At 35.4% G+C, this 26564-nt stretch overlaps 1 protein-coding gene across 8 annotated transcripts in view; it reads right to left on the bottom strand.

Moving 5' to 3' along the window:
* Positions 1-26564, bottom strand: part of PRKN (parkin RBR E3 ubiquitin protein ligase) — a 706034-nt gene that overhangs the window by 342745 nt on the left and 336725 nt on the right. For all 8 annotated transcript variants that reach the window (XR_011149828.1, XR_011149830.1, XR_011149829.1 and 5 more), the window contains one exon: positions 10895-11010. Coding sequence is in view for 5 of the 8 variants with exons in the window: in XM_069010098.1 (XP_068866199.1) it covers positions 10895-11010 (116 nt within the window). In the remaining 3 variants the exon portion in view is untranslated. The remainder of the gene's footprint in view (positions 1-10894; positions 11011-26564) is intronic.

Consider the following 26564-nt stretch of genomic DNA (forward strand, 5'->3'; position numbering starts at 1 on the left):
AACATTTGTAAATGTAATGCACTTCAAATAACTGATGGTTGCTTATAGAGAAGAAAGGGGAAAAAAAGAAAGAAACAAGTACATATACATAACAATGTGTATATATAAACATATGTATTATACATAAGTATGTATGAAAAATTAATCAAAGTTCCATTTTACTTAACAAACACGTAGGAGTACGTACCCTTAAAGGGAAACAAAACTGAAAGTGACAGAGAGGAGGGTTTTGTAAAAGTTTGCTGCTGTAGAAAAACTTAGAAATCTCTGCACAAACAAGCAACACTTATGCTAACTCACGTCTTCAGTAGAACAGGCATCATTTTCCCCTTATCTTGCTATCTAGCAAAGCACATTTTCTCTACTATTTTAATCACTTTTCACCAACACTGAACTCTTTCAGGAGCATGTCAATCTTTAGAGATCACCTCTAAGACTTATTTTCTCTGCAAGAGAAAGGTGCATCAGTGTAACTGGAGAAATAGTATGGAAAAAAAATCACTTTTGATGGACAAATGTACTTGTTTTCATTCTGCTTACTGCATTTCAGTGCACAGTTATATGGAATTACTTTAACAAAAACTAAAACAAACATGTCAAGTGAAAATACAAGTCTTAGTGTAGAAGTTTGTACCAATATAAAAATGTGGTTTTATTGGTGCCACTTGCAGTATTCTTACATTGACATGCCAGTGCAGTATCACTACCATTTACAAAACTTGTACTGGGAAAATTATTATTCCCTTAACTGTGTACATTTTGATCCATTTTTAAATGTCTGCACACAGCTCCCTTAGCATGTTACAGATATTGACTGAACTTAAGAGATTTTGATTGATTTTGATTATGATGTATTTCTTGTCATTTTCAAACCACACTGCAAATCAGCATCTTTTTTCACCAAAGTTCGTAACAATTATGTATTAACGATTTAACTTGAATTTTGTCTATTTTCCACTATGGGACTGAATTTACTCTCTATGTCCCTGTCTGACCCTGCCCTGGATTTTCCCTTTGTAAGGAAAATTTAATTGTGCTGGTAACTTAGTTGATAAAGAACCTAGTGCATCACAGCACAATTTACATTAACATTTTTTACTATAATTTATCATTATACAACAATGATACTGTTATTGCAATATTTCACTGTTTTTAAATTGCGGTTTTAAAGTAAACATATAGTTAAGTTTACTAAATGACATTTTATACAAATACATTCATCTGGAGGAAGAAGGCAATTCTCTGAAGATCTGAAAAATTTAGAACCCTAGTGGTTTCTCTTACAGAACAAAATAAGCAACAGACTCTTTCTAAGACTGCCTTCAGAAACTATCTCGCCTTCAGAAGCAACCTTTAACAACACCAAAAAAATTAACAAGAGGGAAGAGAGCTATCAATGATAAGTTAAAAAGAAAAAAGTAATTCTAATTATTAAATTCCATTACAGTTCCATCAAGACTGTAATGCACCAAGAGCTTTGCATGCTCACTGCAAACTGTCAACAGCAAATATGTGAAATATTTTCCTTATATTGATGTCAGTCAGTACACTGCTATGACAATTCATTATACACCATGGTTTAGAGAGAAATAAAGCAGTAAGTGTCCCTATTTATTATATATAAACAAATGAACATATTTCTCCAACATATTCCTGAATCCATCCCTTGCTTTCCCAACATTTTGTACCCACATGCCCCTGAATGTGATACATATCAAAAATAAGATTATAGAATTTGAGAGTAGCACCTTGCCCCAGACATCTATTGAAAGCAGTGTGTAAACACTTGCCATCAAATTCCATCAAAATGTTTATCTGAATCAGGCATTTTTGAAATCTGATAACAATTCCTAAGGAGCTATTTGACTGAGGAACAGAATGGCTCTCCAAGACATTACCCAGGACAAGAGTCATTGTTCCATATTATATCATTAAGTGACTCTATGAAGTGTCAAGTAACACTTAATAAAGTTCTCTATATATTATGACAGGTTTTCTGCCTTATTAATAGTCCTTCATGTATTTGGTTTCAGAAATTACATCCTGATACATTCGTCCAGTACCGCTACTTTCAATTTTTCCTAAGTTCCTGCAGAATAAATTTTTCTGTTTTGTGCATATTTAGGTTTTTTGCTGCTGGGCAGCTTCATTATTTCTTGGATATTTTCACTCTTGTTTCTCTGTGCTGTAAAAGCCAGCCACATCTTTCACAAATCCTTTCCCTTCCTTGCCCACTTTCCAATTCTTGTTAAATTACAATGATCAGAGTTTGACAATACTGCTATAGCAGATGTCAATGAGCTTGAAATGATCTTTTATGACTCAAAAATAACCTAGAAAATATAAATTTTAATGGAAAGTAAATGCCCATGTAACTTTTTTCTATATCGAGCTTCATAAAGCTAAATATATAGAACATTTATATTTCTGTGTATCTAAAACTACAGTTATATTTTTTTCTATAAGATTTTATCCAAGGCACAGCATCCTAAAAGAATTACTCAATTATCAATGTAAATGCTAACAAATTGCTCCTTAAGACTTCTTGTCAGAAATAGATTTAGGAGTTCTGTTTCTTCCATATCAAAAAATTGTCTAACAAAGTAATCTTCCAAAAATTAGCCTTTAATGGAGCTAGCATTCATCATTTTTTTACCCTTGATAGGAGTGTTTAGGAATTTACTTATTTTTATTTGACTTTTGCTTCAATAACAGCTTACACTCTGTGCCTACTTTTCTATTCATTGAGTTCTCTGTGTCTTCTCATTTTCTTTTGTCCTAGTGGAATGCACTTCTTTTTTTAAAAAAAAGTTGATGATCATAAACTAAAAATTAATTTCTCAAAACTAAACACAATTAAATAGATACTCCTTTGTATCAAATAAAATAGTTTCTCTTCTACATATAATCATTCTCTTGCTGACTCTGAAAATAAAGAATTTAAAAAAGACAATTTGGACAAAACTGAAATTGGGAAAATTAAATTGAGAAGATATACTGTCTCTCATGTGACATTAGAAATGCCCATTACATAAACCAATTCATAGCAGAAATAAAAGTCAATTGTAATTGTTTCAAACACTCCTAGCAGTGGCTGTTTCAAAAACACTTACATACATCAAAAGTCATCTAAACCTATATGTACAAATATATATATAACTGTAAAAAATGAGCCAAGACACTCCATACCATGATTCCTTCACACCTGTAATAAGTTCTTTCAGTTAAGCAGAAAAATGAATTTTTCTGCTGCTGTTCAATTTATCAGGAGAGAGTCGTTCTGCCTCCAAGTAGGAGAGTGGCTGTGAGGGGGTCATGGCTAGAAAAGCTGGCAATATCTATCAAGTACACTCCTCATTTGATTTTATGGACTGTCAGGGGTGTGTTTGATTTCAAAGCTGCCCTGATACAGTAGAAATAGTACATAAGTGTGTGTGGAATGGTAAGCATAGCATATTTTTCACAAAATCAGCTTCTTAGAGAAATAAATTAATACATATAAGTTTAAAAAACATTACTTTTTTCACACGTTAACAATTCATATGTGTACAGATATTTTTGTGTGTATATACACAATCAAAATACAATGCTTTGCCGGAACTATATTTGAAAGCAATTTTCACACAAAGGCATGTCACTACTCTAAATCTGTTTCCAAAGAATGTTTATCTGTCTCCCATCTTCCATCAGCGATTCATTTAATGACACATCAAAAATTAGTTGCTAAGTGTCAATTCATTAAAAATATTAAAGCATTCAATTTTTTTATAGGACAGACTTCTCATTGTTGCACTTGATTTTGTAAAATTTTCTTCATCTGTCACATACTCAAATTCAATTCCTTATTGCTGCAAACTTAAAAAATACGATAAAAGAAAGTCAGAGCCAATAGAAGGCAAGGGTGCAGCAGCTCTCAGTTCACTGAAGCGCAGGATGAGCCAAACCAGCGGCTGCTCAGCAGAGAGCAACAGCTGAAGTTCCTCCCCAAACCCTTCCCATGACGCCTCAGTTGAGACTGAAAGGAAGATCTCTGCAATTTGTTCACCTTGTTCCTTCAGACCTCAGGTCTCTGCTGAAATGATGAGGCTTGCTAATTAGTAGCACCTGTGCCTTTGCAATATAGATATCTCTCCAAAACCAACTGGATTGTGGCCTCCAATAACAATTCTCATAGGTCACTACACTGCTATCAGATGGTGCAAATATTCAGCTATTACTAACCTTGCCTGAAGCAAAACTACCCATAGATGAAAATGCTTTGTCTTCTGTGTTAAGGAATTCACTCTAAAAAGAAAGAAAAGAAAGTCCCAGACACCTGAACCTGCAAACACCTATGAGAGAGAAGGCTTGCAAGTCTTTGCAAGAGAGAAACTGTGAGCTTGCAAGTTTCAAATGAGTCTCTTTGAGTAACATTTCAGAAACATTTGCTACTCTGCTTTTCTTGGATATTGCAAATAAATTATAACTTTAACATTTAAATTTACAATACTTGAGCAAAATTACATTCATTAGCTATCATTTTTCATTGGTTATATGCAAGTATTCATACTCAGGTTTCCTCAGAATATTTTGGAAGTGAGGTTCATGAAATCTTGGATATGTTACACTTGGATACCTGATACTAAAACTACTGATTAATCCAAAACCATTTAAACTTTTAAGTCTTTGTGTCTTGCAACATGAATAAAATATGTAAATGAAGAGGTCTACAAAAACCAGCTCACTGTATTAATCATGCCATAGATTAGAATGGCAGAGAAGATACAACATATAATAGAGAGCCTATTGATAATATTCTGCAATCTGTAGGCTTCAGGTGAAATGTGAAATGCAAAATGAAATTCATCCCACATGGATCAGGAGATGCACATTATTGAAATAAATTCAAATTAGAAATGAAATTCACTTGTGACTCATGACATAAAAATTCTCACCCCTGGCTGTTTCAAACATGCATAGACATACCACATGCAGTTATATTTAAGTTCACAAACACATGGGCAAATGTAAAAAAAAAAAAAAAGAAAAAGAAAAAAAAATCAGCAGGCAGTTAAAACATTCCCTTCCAATTGTCCTTTCTGTCAACTGTACACCAACATATATACCAAGCAAAGGAATAACATAGAAAAAAACCTCTGCATCATAAAGAAGGAAAAGTAGGCAGGCTTTTTTTCTCCCAGATGAAGGGGAATTCGTGCTTTATTGTTCAGCAAAGGAAACAAGTGAGGTTGCATAAAATCATCACTTGTCCCCTGCTGGCAAAGGATATGTACAATGTGACAGTGCAATAGCTTTGCCAATGCACTCTTCTCTTCCCAGATGTGTTGAAGCTGGAAGCTGTCTCACTGACATGCAGTTGCAGTGCAGATCTTACCAGATTCAGAGCCAAAGCAGTAAGAACTGCACTGCTGTCCTGTCATTGCCATAGGGGGCTGCTGTATACTAGTGATTCTAATTCAAGAGAAAGGTTAAGGCAACTGAATTTCATGCAAAAGGCATATCTTCCAGTAGCCCATGGTACAAGTCTTTAAGTCTGAAGTCCACAGTGTGCATCTCAGAGGAAATGAAGGTCACTTTATTAGACTTGGTTCACTTTTCAAAAGACCAACAGAAGTCTCAACAAAAGGTTTTCTCTGCAAGGTTTTGCTTGCATCAGAACTCAAATATTACCGTTGTAACAAGAGTATTCTACAGCTTACCTTATAGGGGAAAAGAAAAAAAAAATCTCTAAATCAATTAGTAACAATTCTTAGTTTTATATCTGATTTCCTACTTTAAATAAGTGATTCTTAAGAAATCTCATTAATTTAAGAAACATTAAGGAATAAAGCAGTAGACATTGTCCCGGATGGTCATAGTGCTTAGACAAAGTAGATTTAATTCTTAGCTCAATCTTTTTCCACTCCTCTTTGAGCCACTCAAGGTCTATAAGGACAACAGAATTTAACAGACAGAGATTTGGAGCAGAGACCACATTATCAAGGCAGGTCACCGAGAGGGGAAAAAGTACTTCAAAAAATAATAGCTAAATATAGATTTAATAACTTGTTTGGATTATAATGGCCCAAGGGGTAAATTTAGGATCCTATGCCCCAGAAACAAAGAGAAATAGCAAGTATAAGGCTAAAATAAGGTGCTATTTATTCTTCTGAAAACATCACATGGGTAATGTCTTTTAATGGACATGTTCTGTATTTTCATCTTAGAAAACAACAGAAGGTCCTTGGTAAAACTCTCTTCAAATAACAGCAAAAGTGACCTAAAGCAAATTTGTAGCACAGCTTTTTCACTTAGCAAATGTGAACAGTTCTCAAACAAATCACAGAATATTCTGAGTTGGAAGAGACTCACAAGGATCTTTAAGTCCAACTTTTATGTGAATGGCCTGTAGGGGATGAAGCCCACAACAGTGGCATTAGCACCATGCTCTAACCAATTGAGCTAATTGGTGTCTCTCTATCAAAAACTGAATTTTGCAAACTGTCTCTTCAGCCGTAGCATTGGATTCAAATAACCAACTAAAGATTCTGAAATTATTTGTAATGTAAAGGTTTTGAATACCATGGCTGACCTTCTACCTCATTTATTTCTTGTCATAGTCACTGCTGTACTCTTCTGATACTCTTTCCAGTTTGTTTTCTTTTTTTTTTTGGAACCCAGACTGCATTAATACCATATATCTTTTATAAGAAGAAAGAAAGGTAAGGCAAATTATTTCAGGTGTCTTTAAACAATATTTTAAACTGTAACTGAAGAAATATTTTACTTCAACGCAATGTAGAACATTAATGCACAATACAGTACAACATGTAGGTCGATAAGGAACATGGAACACCTGTATCAACAATAACATCATAAAGATCAAAATACAAAATTAGAAAAACCCTGATCTCCATAATAAACTTGGGGAGATTGTCTTCTTTTGGCATATAAAATCTATAGGTAAAAACCACAACAGAAAATCATTCACCTATGTATTTGTTGAGAAGCAAATGATTCTATCCCTTACCAATTTAGGGACACCACCCCATAAAAAAACAAACAACTCATCAGTCTCAATCCTAACTCTACAATCGAGGAAATGAGCAAGCAGGAGTGATGGGAGAATGTCACTAACTGCTGCTGGAGGGAAAAATTTTCTAACTTGTACTTTTACTTCTGGAAAAAAAAAAAAAAAGACTGAAAAAGATGGCTGTTTAAGGTCTAGTGAGAAGCTTAGGAGGCCCAAAGTAATCCCACCCAAACCAGATTAACACACTGTTATTTGCAGTCAAATACAGCCATTTATTCTTTATTGTCTGAAGGAGAAGAGAGATGCCCATTGAATTTCCAACAGGACTTCCTATAGTACATTCACTTTTTTCCTTCTAAGTACCGACCTTCTCCATTACTCTCCTGCCCATGGATTCTAATGTGATCACATTGAATTGATTTGCCAGAAAAGAACTATGACAAAGCCATGACATCACAGTTACCCTTGAAGAATAACTAGCATATGCACACTATCACCTCTAGCAGAAATTCTTGCTTCCAACTCCAGTATTAGAAAGTTCAAATAGGAGAAAAACATATAAAAGATTTCATTGTTTTAAAAAAAGCAAAACATTCCTTTGTTCAAGACTATGAAGCAGGGATTTATTAGATTAGAAAAAAAAAATTGATAACACCACCAAATACTTCTCCTTCTGGAGAATTCTTTCTACCTATTAAGTGACAGTATGTCCTATATATCTTTTACACTTATCTGTATCTGCTGAAAGCTAAAAATAATGGTGCCTTTAGGAATTATACCCTACCGAGTTTGTGAAAGATGACGTGAGGCATTTCTGTTCTCCACATTTTATTTTTACACTGCTTAAAACTGCTGTTATTCCTGAGCCTGATTTATGGGTACCCTGGGGTACTCCTAACCCCTTTTGATGTTATTTCTACTGGAAACAGTTGACAAAAGCAGATCTTCCCTCGAGGATTGCAGAGTTTTAGTATTTGTTTCAACTTTCAGCCATTTGCTCAACCTATTAAAGCTTCTTCAAAGACACAGAATAGCAACCCATCACCTTGAATGCTACAGCAAAAAATAGATGCATAAAGGCTGCCAATTCACACTAACTCTGCCGTAGATAAGCAGAATGCATTGGAAAGCATTACACTACATAGAATACTGCCTATGGATTTAGCATAGCCCTACAAGGGTGTTTGGCTTTCAACTATTTCACTCTGGTGGTCAGACCTGCATGAAAATATTTATTTAAAATATAAACCTAAGACAAACTAAGTGTATCTAATGTAAACTTGAGAATAGAAAACTGGCAATAGACCAACATTGTTCCACTTTGTATTTTTACTATGCAACAGTGTACAATACTGTTTTAAATAAAAATTTAAGGAGCTTTCCTAACCTTGCTAAAGCCATACAAGTACTGTGCCAAGAATCTTGGAATTTAATTGCTCTGCCTGTGGTGGACTGTCAATAATATATCGATGGAAACACCTAGAGATACGGCATATGTTGCTGCAAACAAAAACATTTAAGAAAAATGCAAATAGTAGCTCATTGTCATATTTTCCTGTTTGGTGCCTTGTTGGTTTGGGTTTTTTTCAGAAAAAAAAGGAAGAAAAATCTACTTTGAAGAACACACAAAAATTTCTTATTACTATAGTGAAGCTAATACAAAGTAATAGCTAATGTACGGAACACAGTTAATCCTCTTTTTCACGTGAACACTACAGAAGGATGAAGGTAGGTTTCACAAACTACTCTAAACTGCAGAGTGCCTTAAATGCTACTTTTCAACTGCATAAGCATATTAGAAAGTAATTGCCAGTACAATCACCTAAATATTTAACTGAAGTAAAAACATTATGGCTATTTCTGTAATTTCTTGGAATTATATACAAATATTAAAAGAATGTTAGGTTGGAGAAAGTAATTAGAAACTCAAAAAACTAAATGGAGTTTTTTTAAGTAGCCCAAGATTTTACAATGTCCTTTTCATAACTGATAAATGTTTCCATTGTATGATCTCTCAGTCTTTCTGATGGTCAAAGACTTACATTTGACCATCCTTGCAATTAGTAAAAGACAAAATCAGAAACTAAACCAATTTCTTGCACAGCTTTAATTGGAAAATTGTTTCACCCACCCAAAGATACATGTGAAATTCTATTTTAACAACTTGCAGAATTTGCCATACAAAAAATAAAATAGTATATTGAGTTTTGGTATCACCTACAAATGTCTAGTATTACACAAAAGTGCATGGTAGGCTTTTATGGCTTTAAAAAAAAAATCTAACTTCTGAAAGATAATCAGAATTTAATGTATGGATACATTCTCAGAAATTTAGAGTTATCATAGAAATGTGTATCAATATTTTGACATGATGAAACAGAACAAATTTCTTGCATTTTGCTTCTTTTAATGTTACCCAGAAAGGGGATTTTAGACAAGTTTTTTTCCTTAATTTTTCTTTTTATTTTCTTTTTTTTTTTAATTGTTGTTCTGGTTTTTTGTTTAATTAAGAAGAGGCCTTAACAAAAACACAGTAAATTCTCAGGAACAGACAACTTTTCCTGCAGTCTAGAAATACTTAGAGTTCTTGATAATCCTGGTGGACACAAGTCCCAGAGATAGGTGCTGTTTATCCCAAAAAGCTCAGCTATTCAGCAAGTTTTACCCCTTTGTGGTACTTCATGTAGTTCAGTTAGCTCTTCTGATGCTTCCTGAGCCCTATGCAGGAAATACTGGGACATGAATAACCCTTTTCCATTCCGTCTTACTGCTTGGATAAAAAGTATACTCTCACGGCAGATCTAGTTTCAACAATGAGCCTTTGGGTTTCAGCTTCACAGTTAACCCAAGCTGGCTATGACAAAGCACTAGGTTACACAATTCTGTGCAGGACATCTGTCAGTCATTTCCATCTGCCTTGGGATCAGGGATCAGCCACTGGCCCTCTTGTATTTAGCAGTACAGACACACACTAGGGGTCTGCACTTCAGTAAGCCAAATCATTCCTCTTGCCCAGTGAATTTTTAGAAGGGACAGGTGAACCAGCCACTTTTGAGTGGCTGAGTCTGCACCCTTGCTGCAAAATGCTGACGTACCAATTTGACAAAGACCAATGTTTGTTTTTTTTTTAATCTGTACCCAGGAGCCACTTTGAAAATACACCACAAAGGATGCTCCCAAAACCAGCTCTTTCCAGAAGACACACTATATGAACCAGTGCAGAGTTCAAGTGTCCTTTCCAATTTCCCTCTTTTGACCGACAACTACATTTCACAATTCGCTTTACACTTTCACATAAAATATCTCCTAATCAATAGACAAATGTGTTTCAGGTAATTCTTCACTACAGTGGTAGCTGTCTTTTTCGGGCAATTGGTTTTTAATCCACGCATTTGCAAGTAAATGGATATTCTTGAATGTATGTGCCCAAATACCACATGCAAAGATGGATTACAGAATTTCAAACTACAGTAAACACAAACATGAGAACAGATGCATTTTACTTTGATTTACAGAGCACACACCAGGAACAGTCCATTCCCCTCAAAAAAATCCAGCTCTTTCCCTGGCTCTTGAATACATATTAGCAAGAAAGTATCTACACATTTATGCCACTATCTTGAGCACTCAAAGTTTTAGTTGGAGCTTAAGGAGTCAGATTTCCTCATGCAATATGACTAAGGTACAAAAATATGACCTGCAATTTTACCAGCAAAACAAATAACACACCTGAAAATATGACCCATTTTTCACCATGTTACTAGGGAAAAAAACCCCAGCCTTTAAAAAGGAAAATGAACAAAGAAAAAGAGGCTCTTTGGAAGTGATAAGTACTGTGAAGCACTGAGACTGTACATCTCTGACAGTTTTTGTTGTACTTACCTAATATCTGTGCATGTTATACATGTGATACAGCGACTGTTTGTTGTAACGAGGTTCAAAGCCACAGATGTTTCACTGTCAGCAGTTGGGTGTGCTCCACATTTAAAGTAAAACTCCTGAAATATTGAAGGAGAGATAAAGAGAAGATTACATACCTGCTGCTCATGTCCTTCCTTTATCTTTGGGTAACTGACATTTGAGAGAACAGACAAATCACCACTGCCAGCAGCAAAGGAGGACAATCATTAGGAAAGGTTTACAAGGGATCCCTTGCAAAAATACCAGTCTAGGTGTGTATTATGTTCAGTGCCTTTCCTAAAAAAGACTATATCAGTGTGACACATTCTGTGATCTTCTGATTTATACACAAAAAAATCACTTAATCTAGACTTTCTCTAAGTATAGTCAAAGGCAAAATACTAACCAATTTCAATATGCATTAATATTGCCGCTATCTTTTCTTGTTACAAATATTACCATTTTCTGAACTTTACAACACAGAATTTTAGCCCTAAAATAGTGAAGTTCAGCCTTGCTTTTGTGATGTTTGAAATCTTTAAGATACAATTTTCATACAATCCTTCATAATACAATCCTTTCTTTACAATCCTTCATAATAAAGGAAAGCTCTAGCTCTCTTGGAGCCCATATTACATTTACAAGAATACAGTGTTTGAATCAAGTTTCTTTAGCCTCTTAGACTGCCTTCATTAGCACAACACTTTTCACACAAATGTGTGTTTTGTTCTCTTTTCCACTGCACCCCAGGGAAGGCCATATGAACCATACTATTCTTTGATAAGATTTTGCTACAAGAAATTGTTCTATGCATCCAAATCACTCTAAGCATACGTAAATATAAGCAGTCTGAAGACACATGCTTTGCAATAGGAGCCACAGATTAAAGTCTGTAATTTCTTTGTTGCTATGAGATCTCCTTTCCAGTAACAAATTGTGGAGGTTTGTAATGAAAACGTGGTATAAATAAAATGTGAATGGAAGGTAAGGGTATAAAAACATTGTCAGAAAGGATAAGAAGGCATAAAAGAATAATTGTTGACAATATCAAGATACTAAGAAGTTTATTCTCAAGAAACCTGGCCACGGTAAAAAAAATGCTAAGAAAACAAGGAAAAAAATCCAAATGAACTGCAGCAAGAGAAAAAGAAACCAAAACAAAACAGTGAATGAATCAGCAGCACTTCCTAATGACTCCTGAAGGCGGGATGGGATGAAGGAAAAAAAATTACAGCTACTGTCAACTTTTTTAGGATGAAAACATCACATCCAGGCCTCAGCATTAGGAACAATCCAAAAGCCATGAAAAAGACATGCTAGGTGTTTGCTAGCTTCACTCCAAGTTCCTACCTAGACTATGTGGACATATATTGTAGCACTCACTAATACATGAGTAAAAGAGAATGTGTGGAGGAATGAGAACCAAAAAAATCAGTTTTCTTTAATACAACATCCCCTTTTCTTCTCTACAGCTTTTCATGGAGATTTACTACAATACTGTACCAGAAGCAGTCCAGACAGAATCTCTTACTTTCTCAATGCCTACAGCCTTGCAGTAGGGAATTCTTTGTCTGCAAAACAGCTGTCATTTACTGCTTTGATTTTTTGTCTTCAGTGATGATGATCATTTAGCTACAGAGTGTATTTCTACATAAGACAAAGCCAGTACCATGCAGTATTGTGCCACTCTATGGTGGAATCTGGTAACTGGGGTATGAGAAGTATTAATGTAACCTTCCTCCTAGGTTAGTCACTCCTGTTTCTCACAGAAACACTGATAGAGGCAATAGATTCAACAATATACTCATAGCCCGCTATAAGTGAAGGGCACAATGCCTAAAGCATGTCTTAGTAGCAGTTAAGAGAACTATGTGACAAGAGCACAGTTTAAAGGGAAGCCTACCTTTCAAAGTAATTGTTCACAAGATTTTTGAAGTATACCCCTGTACATGTTTATACACAGCTAAATTATATTTGTGTCCTGTTTCATAACATTAGGAAGTAGTCCTAGGCAAAAAGGTCTTATGCTTATTATGCTTAAAGTCATCCTTAGACAAGAATTCAGACTTTCCAAGCATTTGCTCTTGTTTGAGACACAGATATACACACAACTTTTAAATATCAGCTTAACTGGAAGAATTTCAGTTTCAAATGAGTCAATGGAACTACACACTCATCCGGAATACATGCTAACCTTATACAATCTGTAACTTCAATTTATGTTCAACCTTTAAAAATGTATCCATTGATCTTTTTATTACTTGCTAATAGGTTTTGGAGCTTGAGTTTCTTTGCCCTTTAATTTGAGTTTACTTTTGTTTGAATTAAATGTTCAGAAGGATTTATTTCAGTGCAGAAGAAGATATATATTTTCTTGCTTCAATACATCTTCTGCATACAGCTAAAAGAATATTGGCAATTCACAATTGCAGAACAGGTAAACTATGGGCAAGCAAACATACAAAAAAAATATTTTTTGCTAGAAGTACTTACCCATTATAATAAAACCTTATCTGGGTCACAAACAAAAAGAGTAATAAAGGTATTAAGCTCTGGACCAATTGAAATAGGTTTAGATCTTTTTTTGTCCCTAATGAGCATCTGTTTGGCGATTCTAATTGCTTTTGATAATACTTCATGATGGTTCTTGTCATGAAAGGTACTTATTGAAGAAGGTTAATAAAGCTATGGAATTCTTATTCCATGGAAGAACAGACAGCGACGGAAAAATAGTCAAGAGTCTTGTGCTACAGTCCCAAAATACTGCTGCTATATCATTAGGAAAATTACTTCTCAATATTTCTGTTTGGCCCAAACATTGCTTTAAGGAAACTCCTCTAATTAAATTTATTATGTGCTTCAGTGTTGCTGAATTGAGAACATTATGGAATGTGAAAACACTGTTTAAAATAACAAAAGAAAAATCTTGCCACTTTCCAAAGCTATTCATTGAAAGACGCTCTGCTTGATTAAACTGCAATTAAAGAAATAGTAAATCTTAATATAAAATACAAACAGAACAGAGGGCTCATTAAAAATACAGAAAAGAAACCCCTCAAGATTATGTGTCAAGTCTTTTTTTCAGAAGAAATCCTGAAGATTAAAGAATAAAAGAGTTATTCATAACAAATATGTCGAGACTAGCAGTATACCCTTGGAAAATCAAACTGTATCAACCTACACAAAGCACAGTTCTACACAATCAATGCAATAGTTTGTCTCTGGAGGTCTGAGACCTCAGTGCTGTGCTAGGAGTTCAGAAGTACAGGGAGAGATGGGAATCAAAACCACAGTATGCTGAGTGCCTGACAGTTCTGCAGTAGGTTGGACTTCATTTCCACATTTTTAATATTTCTTTTTTTTCTGCAGTAATACACATTCCATCTGTTTAAAAGCTTTTAAAAGTCATGAAACCAATTATACTTCCAGCTGCATATAAAATTTATGTTTCCTGGTTTTGCACATTGCATAAATACATAATCCACAAGTATTTATTTCTTACATCTACCAGATTTAACTTAACATGCTTTTTTATGCCAGGGCATATACCTATGAAGTTATCACTACAGATAACCCATCAGCACAAGTTACTTCTCAATTACTTCCAGCAATGAAATTACTGAAAGCAAAATATAAGAGGGAGGAGTGTAGCCACTTCTCACTCTTCAGCCTTGCATTTCACCAGGCATGTAAATGTTTATTTACTCTTTCACCCAGTGTATGGTAGCCTAAGGAGGGAAATGTGCTGGATTTTTTAATCCAAATAATTTATGTGACAATGTTAGTCTCTGAACAGGTGTAGAGACCTAGGAGCCAGCCAAATTAGGACTAACTCTAATTTAGCCTCAAACTGTAAAATTCATACAAGCAGTAGTTCTTAAGGTTGATATTGAAAGGTCTCTAAACTTATGATATATGAGACAGTACTTTCCTAATTTCGACTTTATAACAAAAAAAAACCCTCAAACCTTACAGAATAACACAGAAAGAATGAGCAAAAATCCTTGCAGTCTACATCAGTATCTGACTACTAAAACATTTTACAATAGAAGAAATTACATTATTCCTCCTCTCTGCACATGTGTTTTTAGGTACAAAAAACTCTCTGATGATTGTAAGTATTGCTGTTCAGCAATGAGTAAGGATGTCAACGAAATACTGCAAAAGCTGAGACAAAATTAAGTGCTTTTCTTAGTTTTAAAAGTGAGTAGTTTTATGGTCACCTTCTACTGCAGTGAATACCTTTAGATCATTTTCTTGCCTAAAGGCATAGGTCCCATGAAATTGTGAACATTCTATTTAACACTATAAATGTCTTCCTTTTGGCAGTGTATCTGATAGATTGGTTTTGAGAGAAGGGAGCAGGCATCACTCTTACATAGTCTGTCATATTCTTCACTGTTGCTATTGCTTTTGTGTCACACAACATCATAAAAAGTGCACAAGGGAAAAAAAGGTTCAAAGACACATGGTCAATGCTAGCTACTTTTTATGAAACTCAAGAAGAAAATGGTCAAATTTTTCCAAACCCCTCAATCTTCATTGATATTTAGTAAAAGTCTCTCTCTGTAAACTCTGTCTTTTCAAACAAACTGGAGGTTTACATACCCCTAACTGCTGATGATAACTGAATTGTCTTCTATATGGTCAAGTAACCATCTTAACTAAGATCAAAGTCATACACAAACCATCAGGGGGAAGGCAGTCTGAAAAAGGCCTAGAAGAAACTTTACCCTTTTGATTCATGTTCTCAAGTTCAGTTTGCTACACTGTTAGAAAAAAAACCCACTAGTCTTTGCTAAGTACCACCAAGATGGCCTGCACCTTGGCTGGTGTACAACATATACACATAAAAATACATGTTCCTCCCCTTGCTTCTCATTCTGTTCTGTGTAAGTTGACTAAACTAAGGAAGCCCAGACAGATTTCTTATTCCCATTTCTTAATAAGCTACAAAAGAAGGGGAGAGCCTTATTTTTCCCCTGAATGACCCACACATGTTTATTTAGGACTGACAGGCAAAGCCATTTATTAATATGTTTTATAGCAATTGAAGGTATGGCTTTAATTTTTTCAAATTATCAGTAAACTTAAATCTCATTTCAACTATAACATCATAATTATCCCCACAGGAGAGAGAAAATGTCAATGCTATTTTGGCACACCCCTGTGATAATGATTCATTTGCTTTTGAAACTGAAAAATTTAGTAGATATTCAGTAGATCTGGGGACAGATTGAAAGAAACTCATTTCAGAACAGCTGTGGAATCAAATATTTCTTCTGGGATGTTCTGGGAAAGACTGGACTTAACTCTGTGCAGAGACATCATCAGGTTTCCACATCCCAGAAGAACTACAGGCAGTGACTTCCCAAGCCGTAGAAATATCTCAAGGACGAAAAAAACCAAACGTAAAACATCACTATTCACCGTGATGATATTCACAGCCACTGCTTTTAAAGTTACATAAGTAAAGAGTCAGAACTACACTGGCTAGCTAGTATGAGGAAGGTTGTACAGAAAAAGAGCAACTCTGAAAGATTTAAGCCCTCAATGACTTCATGATAGACTTGTGAATGCATTACATACACAAGACTGCTCCACTTTCTTCTGTGAGCCAACAGTATTTTGACTAGCTCTGGTTACTGGAAGATATCTTGCTCAAAATAGTGACAGTTCCCCCATGCACCTCACCAGATACTACCAAGAACCTCAAATCAGGTACATAGTAAGCCTCACCTAATATGATTTATTTGGTGACTGCTGCTCTGCATGGTTTGGCTTTGCTAAGCAAACACTGAGACCTAAATAGCTGTTAAGATCAAAGGGAGAAAATTATTACCCAAATGTCAAATTCTTGCAGTAGAGTTGGGTTTATGGCAAAAAAACTACCGAAATAAAACAAAAGTATTCCTATAGCTAACTACATTTTAGACAAGCAAATTCTTCTGCCTCCTCTATGTTTGTAGTTCCTTGGGAACTGCTATTGCAATACTTGTAGATGAGAAGTTAACCTTAGGCTCTGCTCCTGTCATTTGCACTATTTTCTTTTAAGATGCTCTCCATTCAAGAATATTTTTCTCCTACACGAGATTCCAATCAAAATCAAACCTTTTCTCTGTGGATTTCCTGTGATTCTTAAACTTGATGCTTGATCATGATATGAGTGATGTAAACACTATTCCAGAGGGCATCTGACTTCCCTAAACTGAAAAATGCAGCTTCCCCTGGGCACAGCTAAGTGGATCACCTCCTAGGCAAACAAGGGATAAATACAGCCCTCATGCCTCAGTGGTTAAGGACAAACAAACAACTCATTTTAAAGGGATAGAATTTATGCATAGTATTAAATCAGCATTCAAGCTGCACCATGTTGGTCCTTAAGTCAGTTTCAATGTTGAAGAAATACATTAATTGATCACTACGAACAGTATAATAATGCATGTGATTAATAGCTAATTTTCTATTAAGATTTAGCAGAAAAAATATTGAAGGTTATTAAGTGACAGCAGATTTGAAGTTCCTTAACATAGATTTTAGGAATACTTCAATTATTAAATTATTAAATATGTTGCTCACTCTAATCATACCAACACTAAAACAAATCTCTAAAAAGCATAATCATTACACTTAGACAACATTTCTTCACCACAAAAAAGCCCCAAAACTTAAAGTAATTTTTCCTGTTAGACAGAGAAGATCCTGTGAAAAACTCAACACCTGATCTCAGACCTAAACATTCAGAATAGAATCAGAAAAATCAGCAAGAACGAAAAGACAAGCATGCCACCAAACCCAGCATCCTTTATATATATTTCTACACAAATTTCCCTATCCTTTCCACTTTCAAATTCACAGAAACCCTGTTGCTGAACATGCCAGAAATGGCAATTCACGGACACTGTCAAAAGTGTGAAGTTCAAAAGAAGTGTCTTTATGGGATGCAAGGAGAAAAACTGATATTCTAAAAGGGATCAAATGTTATATAATAAGCCTTGCTAATATACTCTGGATAACTAAGCTGACCTCAAAGATAAGTTGAAACACCTTCTGATGCGAAGAAAGGCAATAAAGTTTTAATATATTAAATTTAAATATCTGTAGGTACTATATACTTACTTAATTTGACAAGAGACAAAAGCAGCATAAAAGGGTAGAAGAAATACAAACATCTCTCTAGTATCTGCTTTCTGACCAAGCCCCCTTGCCCTTCTAAAAATGCCTCTGGCTAAGAAGAGCTGTTACTCATAATACAAACTCTTTAGGATGAGTATCCTTTGTCAACTCCACCCAGGCTTGGTCTTGGTAAAAACATCAACTGTGACCGGTGTGAAGGATGGAGGATGGAGGGAGTGAACTTTTAAAATTATTATTGCATTCTTGGGACAAGTAGCATTTAGGGGCAAAAATGGTATCCTCCTGCATTTTTTCAGACTTCCTCTTCTTTTCATCTATAACACTTGAAATCTAAATGTGTCCAGGCAACTAAAAGACACGTGTTTCAGAGAAAGAAGTGTCAGTATATCTTATAATATCTCCTTTTAATTCTTGATTAACTTTAATTCAGTTCACATAAGAAAAACATTAAAAATATACAGTTCCACTTCTTTCTCTCAGAATTAAACATATTCACCATGCCTTTTATTCAGTAGAGAATATAAAAAAAAATATTGCATAATAATTATTTGAAAAGAAAGCCTTTGATATGGAACATATTTGAGTGTAGCAGAATTATGGGATAGGAAATGGACATGCTATTCATGAACCTTTACAAGACCTAGTGTTTTAGTCCTGACCAAGTCACTGAAAACCAAGCTTCAGGCATATAAAAATGTATCTAAAATTCCTCATAAATCATTTTCATAAGACACTTTTAGGGATAGGAAATAGTAATAGATTATTGTCATCATACCCAGATCCCACTTTTATCCACATTCTTACACAAAAGGAACAAAGATCAAGCTAAAAAATTTCTGTTTATGTATTTATTCCTCCTTGCCAAAGGAAAACATTTCTATCTCTCATTTTCCACAATTCATTGGAAGAACAGAGGTATTGTTCAAATTTTTTTAACAGGACAGCTATAGTACCATTCAGTTTTATTCAGATATCTAATGTGATATAACCAAGATTATTGATAACTGAAAAAAAGCCCACCTATCTATTATCTGCATTAAAAACCCACAAAGTTATTGATTTTTATTAAAATCTAAAGAGAGAAGAAAGATATATTTAAGACTCAAATAACTGGCATGATGGGTTATTAACTATACAAGTTTATAATGACACCTGGCCTCTGAATAGAACACGAAACTATAGTTTTCTAGAAATTTTCTGTACAAGGAAAGCAATAAGAAATGTTGCAAATTATGCAATTTGCTTTTCTTGTCTACTAGAAACGACACAGTGGGAAAACAGAACACAAGTGCCTTGGGAATCCCTTAGCTGCTCCTGCCCACACAATACTACTTCAACCACACAAGAAATACTCTGTGTGAAAGTGACTTTTCACATTTTTAACAACATTTCTCATTTGCTTTGCTTGTCTAAAGGCAACCACACAACATACTTGTTTCATTTCTCTGCAAGTTGTGACTTTTGCTCAAACAGTCACTAAATCTGCTGTCATTCCTTCAAGTGAATGTGTACTTCCATGACACCAACGCAGAACAGTCATCACAACTCAGTTCTTATCACTCATTTTCTCACAGTATAGACAGAAATGAAGGCTGTAGGGCATTGTGTCTCCTCACAATTGATCTTTGCCTGGAATGTTACCTTGCAGTGAAATCAAAGGCCCTATAGACAGCCAATCCCCAGAAATGCATAACTAATAGGTCACAGGTACTGTCATGCCTGTGGCATGTAAAAATACAGTAAGATATTTTAAGTAAATAACTTTTCAATCAGAACAGCCATGCTTTCACATAAAACAACATGAAAGCTTTACACATTCATTTTTCTGAAAGAATGCTAACTCTCCCTTCTTTGCTCCTAACTTTTTTATACGCACATCTATCCAATGCAATCTCTGATCAACACTAACTTTTGGGCTGAACCAAGACTGCAAGTGTCAGGATGATTAAATTACCTAGCCCAGGAACCCATATTGCTCCATTGAATTTGTTCACCAGCATGTATGAAACAGATTATTTTGGAAAAATTCCTTTGAATTACTTGAGCCATAGAAGAAGTCTCACTTTCAGAGTAGCTACTTACAATGTATTGTAATCATCATATCCTGAACACTAGTGCTGATTTCTAGGACTAAAACTTTCCCATCAGCCTCTTTTAAAGTAGAATCCAACTGTCTAAATTTGTTATCAAGTGTTTCCTGTAGAGAATAAACCCTTTACTTTGAGCTTAATTTCCTCTGGCAATCAGATTTGAATTTTTATGTGAACAAAAGCCATGAAACGGGCTCAAGGAGGGAAGAAACTAGAATACTACATGATAGCAGATCCTCAGGCTGTGCTTCTTACGGCACAAAAAGTTGCTTGCAATTACAGGTTTGAGTGATTTGTTTATCTTCCACCCATGTTAGCAAGCACTTAGGGTAAAGACAGTGAGCAAGGCTTCAAAATAACTAAAGAAAAAATCTAAAATGTACAAGAAACAGGACTCCTATACTTGAGCTATAAATATTGCACAGGTGACATTCAATAGTAAGGTCTCTCAAAGAAGCTTCAGAGAAAAGCCTGCAGCGTTAATAAATCAGAATGCCTAAGTAAATAACGTAATTTCTTTAACTATTACTTTTTCTTGAGTATTCTATATGACAGGAGTAATTCCATAGTCTAGTCTGTTAATACTGATGTGTTTCTGCAACATATGCAGTAGATTTCCATCCATCTGATCCTGTCACAAGGGAAAAATTTAAGTTTTGTCCATACCTTGATGCTGAAGGAATTGGGCAAATTCAAAGCTTCAAAAAAAGAGGTATTTTAAACCCAATAGCCATTTTAAAAAATGGCTGTTATTTTTGGGTTTAGGTTTTCAGCCTTTAACTAGCATCACCTATGTCCTAGAGCCTCACATCCATCCATTAACCATTTAGATGATCTACAAGGTCTCTAACACAGCTGAAAGACAGTACTAAGACACCTTTCATTTAACACTATGGCTGCCTCAGGGGGAGCATCAGTATTTATGTGATGACACCGGGCAGACAGGATTAGGCCGTAATACTACAGGAGTGGCTCTTTGCTTCATCTCTGTGTCTTCAGCTTTGAAAAATTGGACAGTTTGTTCTGTCATCTTTCCAAAGCCTGCCATAAATCAGGATATGAATAAGAACAAACCAGCCAAGACTGCCCAGTTATGATGGAAACAGTGAGAGGAGGAGAGGGAGGAAATGGCAGAAATGTAATTCTGTCCCCCTGTGCAATGTATATTTGCCTTGGAAGATTCAAAAATGTTTGGCATCTTCTGCATCTTCTTTGAATAAACAGTGGGGTTTTTTTAGTTCTATTTACCACCCAGCAGTCTGTGGTTTTTCTTTTGATGCATGTTCTTTGTCATGACAATACAGTTAGCACACCTACAGCTATGCTCTCCTTAAGTTTTAATAGAGTTCTACTAAATTCTTAGTGTTTATGTTCCTTATATTTTCCTTTCTACAAAAATGCTAGAGAGCAGGTCTTGTGTCCTACCAGAGGTAATGCCTAACCCATATAGAACAAGACACATTATTACACTATATTAAGGCGCTATAACATTTGAGAAAATTCTGCAAAGTTTTCCCAGTAATTATTTTTTCAGGTTTTTTCAATTGCCGGAGTTGATGAGGTTGGGCGTAATTTTAGTAAGTTTAGATTTTTTTTCCTTTCCCTTGGATTCCTGGTTTAAATCTTTTCTTCTGCATGGACTGAAAAGACAGATGGCATATTTGTGCTGTAGCAAATAAACTGAGACTTAAAACAAAAAGCAACCAAAATACCCTGCATGATAGCCAAAACATATGATATGCAGAAAAAGGAGCAGTGATGCTAAATATAATCACATGAATACACTAACACTAATAGTTGATTCATATTGCCATCTTCCAAGAAGGGGAGAAGACTATGCATATATTTAGTTAATTTTATTTGTTTCAGCTGAGTAAAACCTGTATATAACTCCCTGCACAAGGAACATTACAATATTTCTTCCACTTCTGTGCAATGAGAAAAAGGGGTTTTATTGGCAAGATAAGTATTTTAGACAGTGTTTTAAAAAGCAAAATTTGAACTATGACATCTAGCAGAAACACCTCACAAACTTATGAAATGCAAATATATGTCCAGTGTTTTACATGACTCACACATTAAAAAACCCAAACATACACAGTGTTACTATGGAGTCAAATATATCCCTATCTAATAAAATGGCACTATAGACTAAACTCTTGCAAAAGCTTTCCCCAGATGTTCTTACAGGTTATTAGATGCTCTTGAAAGTTACAGAGGGCTGCAGGAAATGAAGTGGGTAGAAGGGACAAGCAAAGAGAAAACCCACCAAAAAATCCCACCAAGCCCACTCTTGTCTTTGATTAATCTTGCATTGAAAATCTTTAAAGCCTCTGCAGAAAACTGATTGTTTTCTGGCATTTAGTTTTATGCTGTCATCCTTTTTTTCAAATATGTTTTCTATATGTAATATATACAGATGAGCTAGATGCAATATATATGCAAGATGAGCTAGAAAACATAAGTCACAGTGGGGAATTCATTAACTCCTGTATAATTTTGTTGGGAAAAAAATAAATCTATGTTTGCATACTCTTACCTATAGTTTATAGCATAAGAAATCTGAAAAATACAGTAAATAAGTTAAACAAGCATTTAACACAAAAACCATATTTCATGTACCTACCAGCACAGAAGAAGACAACATTTCTCAGTAGATGACAGCATGGTGTCATCTTTGAGAAGGTATTTTGCATTATTAAAGCCAGAAAGATATGGACATTCTTCTTTTGAGATAATTTAATGCATAGATATACTATCTAGTGTAGATGGCTGTTTGCATAACTTTAGTATAATGCTGATGAAGCCCTGATAGACTGTTTTCACTAATGTGCCTTAATTTGCTTTTTCTAACAAGCAATTGTCTATTTACATTGTCTTCCCTGTAAAAACAAGCAGAATCCCCCCCCCCCATGTTTTTTCTAAATTAAAAAAATACAGATGAGAATAAGGCTACATCTACACTAGCAAACAGTTTATTGTTAAAGACTATCCAAGAGCATTTTAGGGTGATTGAACACAGTCATCCACACACTTGCAGGGTTAGCAATGGCCCTGACATGCTTTAGATGGTGCCAACCATCACCTTGCCCAGGCAGAGTTAAGGAACAGGCACACCCAGGCACAGTCTGTTGCTCCATCCCTGTGTTCAGGACTGAGAAAACTTACTAGCTATAGATAAGCTATGGCCTTCAGGCATGAGGAATTTTATCAGCAATATTTGACCTTGTGGACCTCCTAGAAACACTAAATGGGGCATGGTTTTGCAGATCTCTCTACTTTTGGAAACATATTACCTTCCTAACTGCTGCTAATTCCCAGTCCAGTTTCCTCTAGTCTTCTGATCAGCCAGGTAACTGACAGCAGGACTCTTTTACCCTTCTCCATTGCTAAACAGTTTCTGCTTCATGATTTTTTAAAGTAGATTTCTAACTGTATAAATAGCATATAAATTCATACTCAGTCAAAAGAATTTTCTTTAATAGAAATTCATGCCCTCACTCTGATAAAACAGTAATTTAGTTTGAAAATGTGACTAAAAATGGGTTTACACAATAGCAGAATCTTTAAAAGAGCATGAACAGCTCTTGAATGATTTCCCCAAACAATATACATTAAGTTCTGCATCTGACATGTCTAAAATTATTTTTATTGTAAGATCTGTCTTACAAACTAAAATGGTCAAAGTTTAAACTTGAAAATTACCTCAAAAATCTATTTAAGAAAAAAAAAAGAAAATAACCCTTACAACTTCTGTTTATTACTAAACAATTTTACTTTAATTTTATGTACGTAAAAGGGATCATTTGAAAGATACAGATGCATGACCAAAATCATTGTCTTGTAATGGGATGCATTACCATAGACATTAAACAAAAACAATTGTCCAGATGCATTGTCTCAGTCACAAAATTTTAAACACACCATGTTGAGTCCCCAGGGCTGTGAACACACAGGTCCCTATGGCTACTGAGTGCACTACAATCGTGTGGCAGCATTCGCACAAACCGTCATGAGCTCTGTCCAGCGCACCAGCACCACTCTGCCAAAACCACTGGTGGGAATTCAAGCTGACCCTGACTTACAGGTGTGTGGTGGCAGAGTCAGACACAGAAATACTGATCTGTTCTACTCCATTTCCTGGGTGGGATGTAGAGCTTGCAGAGGTAACTGAGCCAACAGCACAAATTTGGTCTCATGAATGTTGTGTTCGTGCAAACATAACAAGTCTATTATAATGTTTGTTATGACACATCTTTTTTCAGGCTCCAAAATTCTCCCATAGATGGCATAAGCAATTAATCAGCTAGTGTTGGTCAAACACTGCCCTGTGCTTACCTCTGCCTTCACAGTTTCCTGACTGCTATTCTTTCTGTACAAAAATTACCTCATTTAATAGCAGCAAGCTGACAACTTGGAAACAAACCTTCCATCCTGCAGCCTACATATTCATGAATATGCAGTACTGAGGTAGGAAGACCTTGGAGAAGTACATTGCATAAAATAATCCCTTCAGGGTAATTAGTAGTCAAAATGAGAATTACAATTGTCTGTAAAACACACACTTCATTCTAATGTTCAGGCCTGCAAATTACAGAAAATGTGCCCTTTAAATTTCAGAGAGAGGTTATAGCTGGATATCAGATGTGGTTTTGCCTTGCCTGCTTCACATGTTTACAGTTTTAACTTCTCATTTAACCACTACCACGCTATGATCCAGTCTTGAGGAAATAAACCTCGCCACCTCTAAAACAGGCCCTAGCAGAGAAAAGATGGTCCAGCCCTTATAATGATAAGTAGTCTGCCCAGTCACTTATTTCCAATCCATAATAGGATGTGCCTCAGCAACACCTTGGAAAACACACACATTTATACAGAACTTAGAAACCCATATTTAGCTCTTTCCTGAGCACACAGAGCTCTTTACTCAGCTCCTAGCAGAGTGGGTATGCAACTGCATTCCTACAAACACAACTACTTAGCTCATGTACCCAAAAAATCCCAAATGATTAATTAGTGCTAAACTCAGAGACTGGAACACAGGATAGTACAGCCCAGGCACAATATTCACCAAAAAAAAACCAAAAAACCAACCCTACTACATTCAAGACTACCATCTGCAAAAGAAGATCCTCTGTACTCTGCTCCCATTGGTAATTCCTGTATACCTCAGACATAAGACAAAGAAGACAAAACTACCCTCAGTCACAAGGACAATAGTGGTGGGGGTGCCCTTTTGTAGTAACTTAACAGTTAAAGCACCTTTTTCTCCATAGACCACATGAAACAAGCAGCAAAGGTTTCACTTATATCAAAAGACCATCCCCAATAGAAATTAATTCCAAAGAAGCAGATACTCCCTCTAAACTAAATTCAGATCTCTGCACTGACTATATAGAACAAGATGTGGGCTGTGCCTTTACCTTGTTGAAAGCTTGGAGACAAGTAACATTGAGTGCAATTTTTCCAATGGCTGTTTCCCTTGCTCTTGAAGAACATCAGCAGAGAAAACAGAAATTCAGGGACACTAAGATACCACAGATATAACACACCAATGTATTAATGAAATTGAAACATAGTTCCAGTTGTGTAGTTCTTGTACATCTATGGACCTGAGCCAGGCTGTAACTGAGATTCCTGACAGGCACCCTAAAACATCACGGTCCAAAACTGGATAGGCAGCAAGTCCATCCTGACATTGTGAAAAACAATTTGACCTTCTGTAGAAGCATGAAAAATAAGTTAAAAATGAATACAGAACAATAAATCTTGTTGCTACAGTGTGCCATCTCCTAGGTAACCCACATTGTTTATTCTGATCCTCTCCCAATCACGGGAGCTTTCTCAAAACCAAAATGAGGAACAGGCCTTCAATGTGCCTCTTCTCATGGCAGGAGGTTGGAACCAGACAATCCTTAAGATCCCTTCCAATCCAAAGCATTCTATAATTCATTCAAAGCATGTTCCAAGATACTAGTTAAAATATTGAAAATTAACGCAGTATCTGATGTATGTGACATTTTATAATCTCTAAAATTAAAAAAAAAACCCCAAAACATAACAGAGGAAATAGTGTTACTTTAAATACAGCTGCAAATAGTATGTTAATGCATGTGGGTTATTTGATTTTAAGATGTTTCAATCTTGCAATTTTTACCACTTTAATTTATGGATGCTTTTTTGGGCTGGTTGGTCAGGGGTTTTTTTTGGCAGAGGGTGAGGGGAGAGGATAATATGGACCAAATGTTTTCCATCATGGTTCTCTTTTTCATATACTTTTCATATTTATTCCTATATGTTTTCAAGGAGTATTTGTGACTTTTATAGTTACTTAGAAAACTAAATCTTTTAAATCAAAGTTTAAATAAACTGTACAAATTCATTAGGTCAGGTTTCTCTGAGCTAAAAAAAAATGGTTAAAAGAG

This window comes from Aphelocoma coerulescens, chromosome 3, assembly GCF_041296385.1.
Source record: "Aphelocoma coerulescens isolate FSJ_1873_10779 chromosome 3, UR_Acoe_1.0, whole genome shotgun sequence".
Taxonomy (NCBI): domain Eukaryota; kingdom Metazoa; phylum Chordata; class Aves; order Passeriformes; family Corvidae; genus Aphelocoma; species Aphelocoma coerulescens.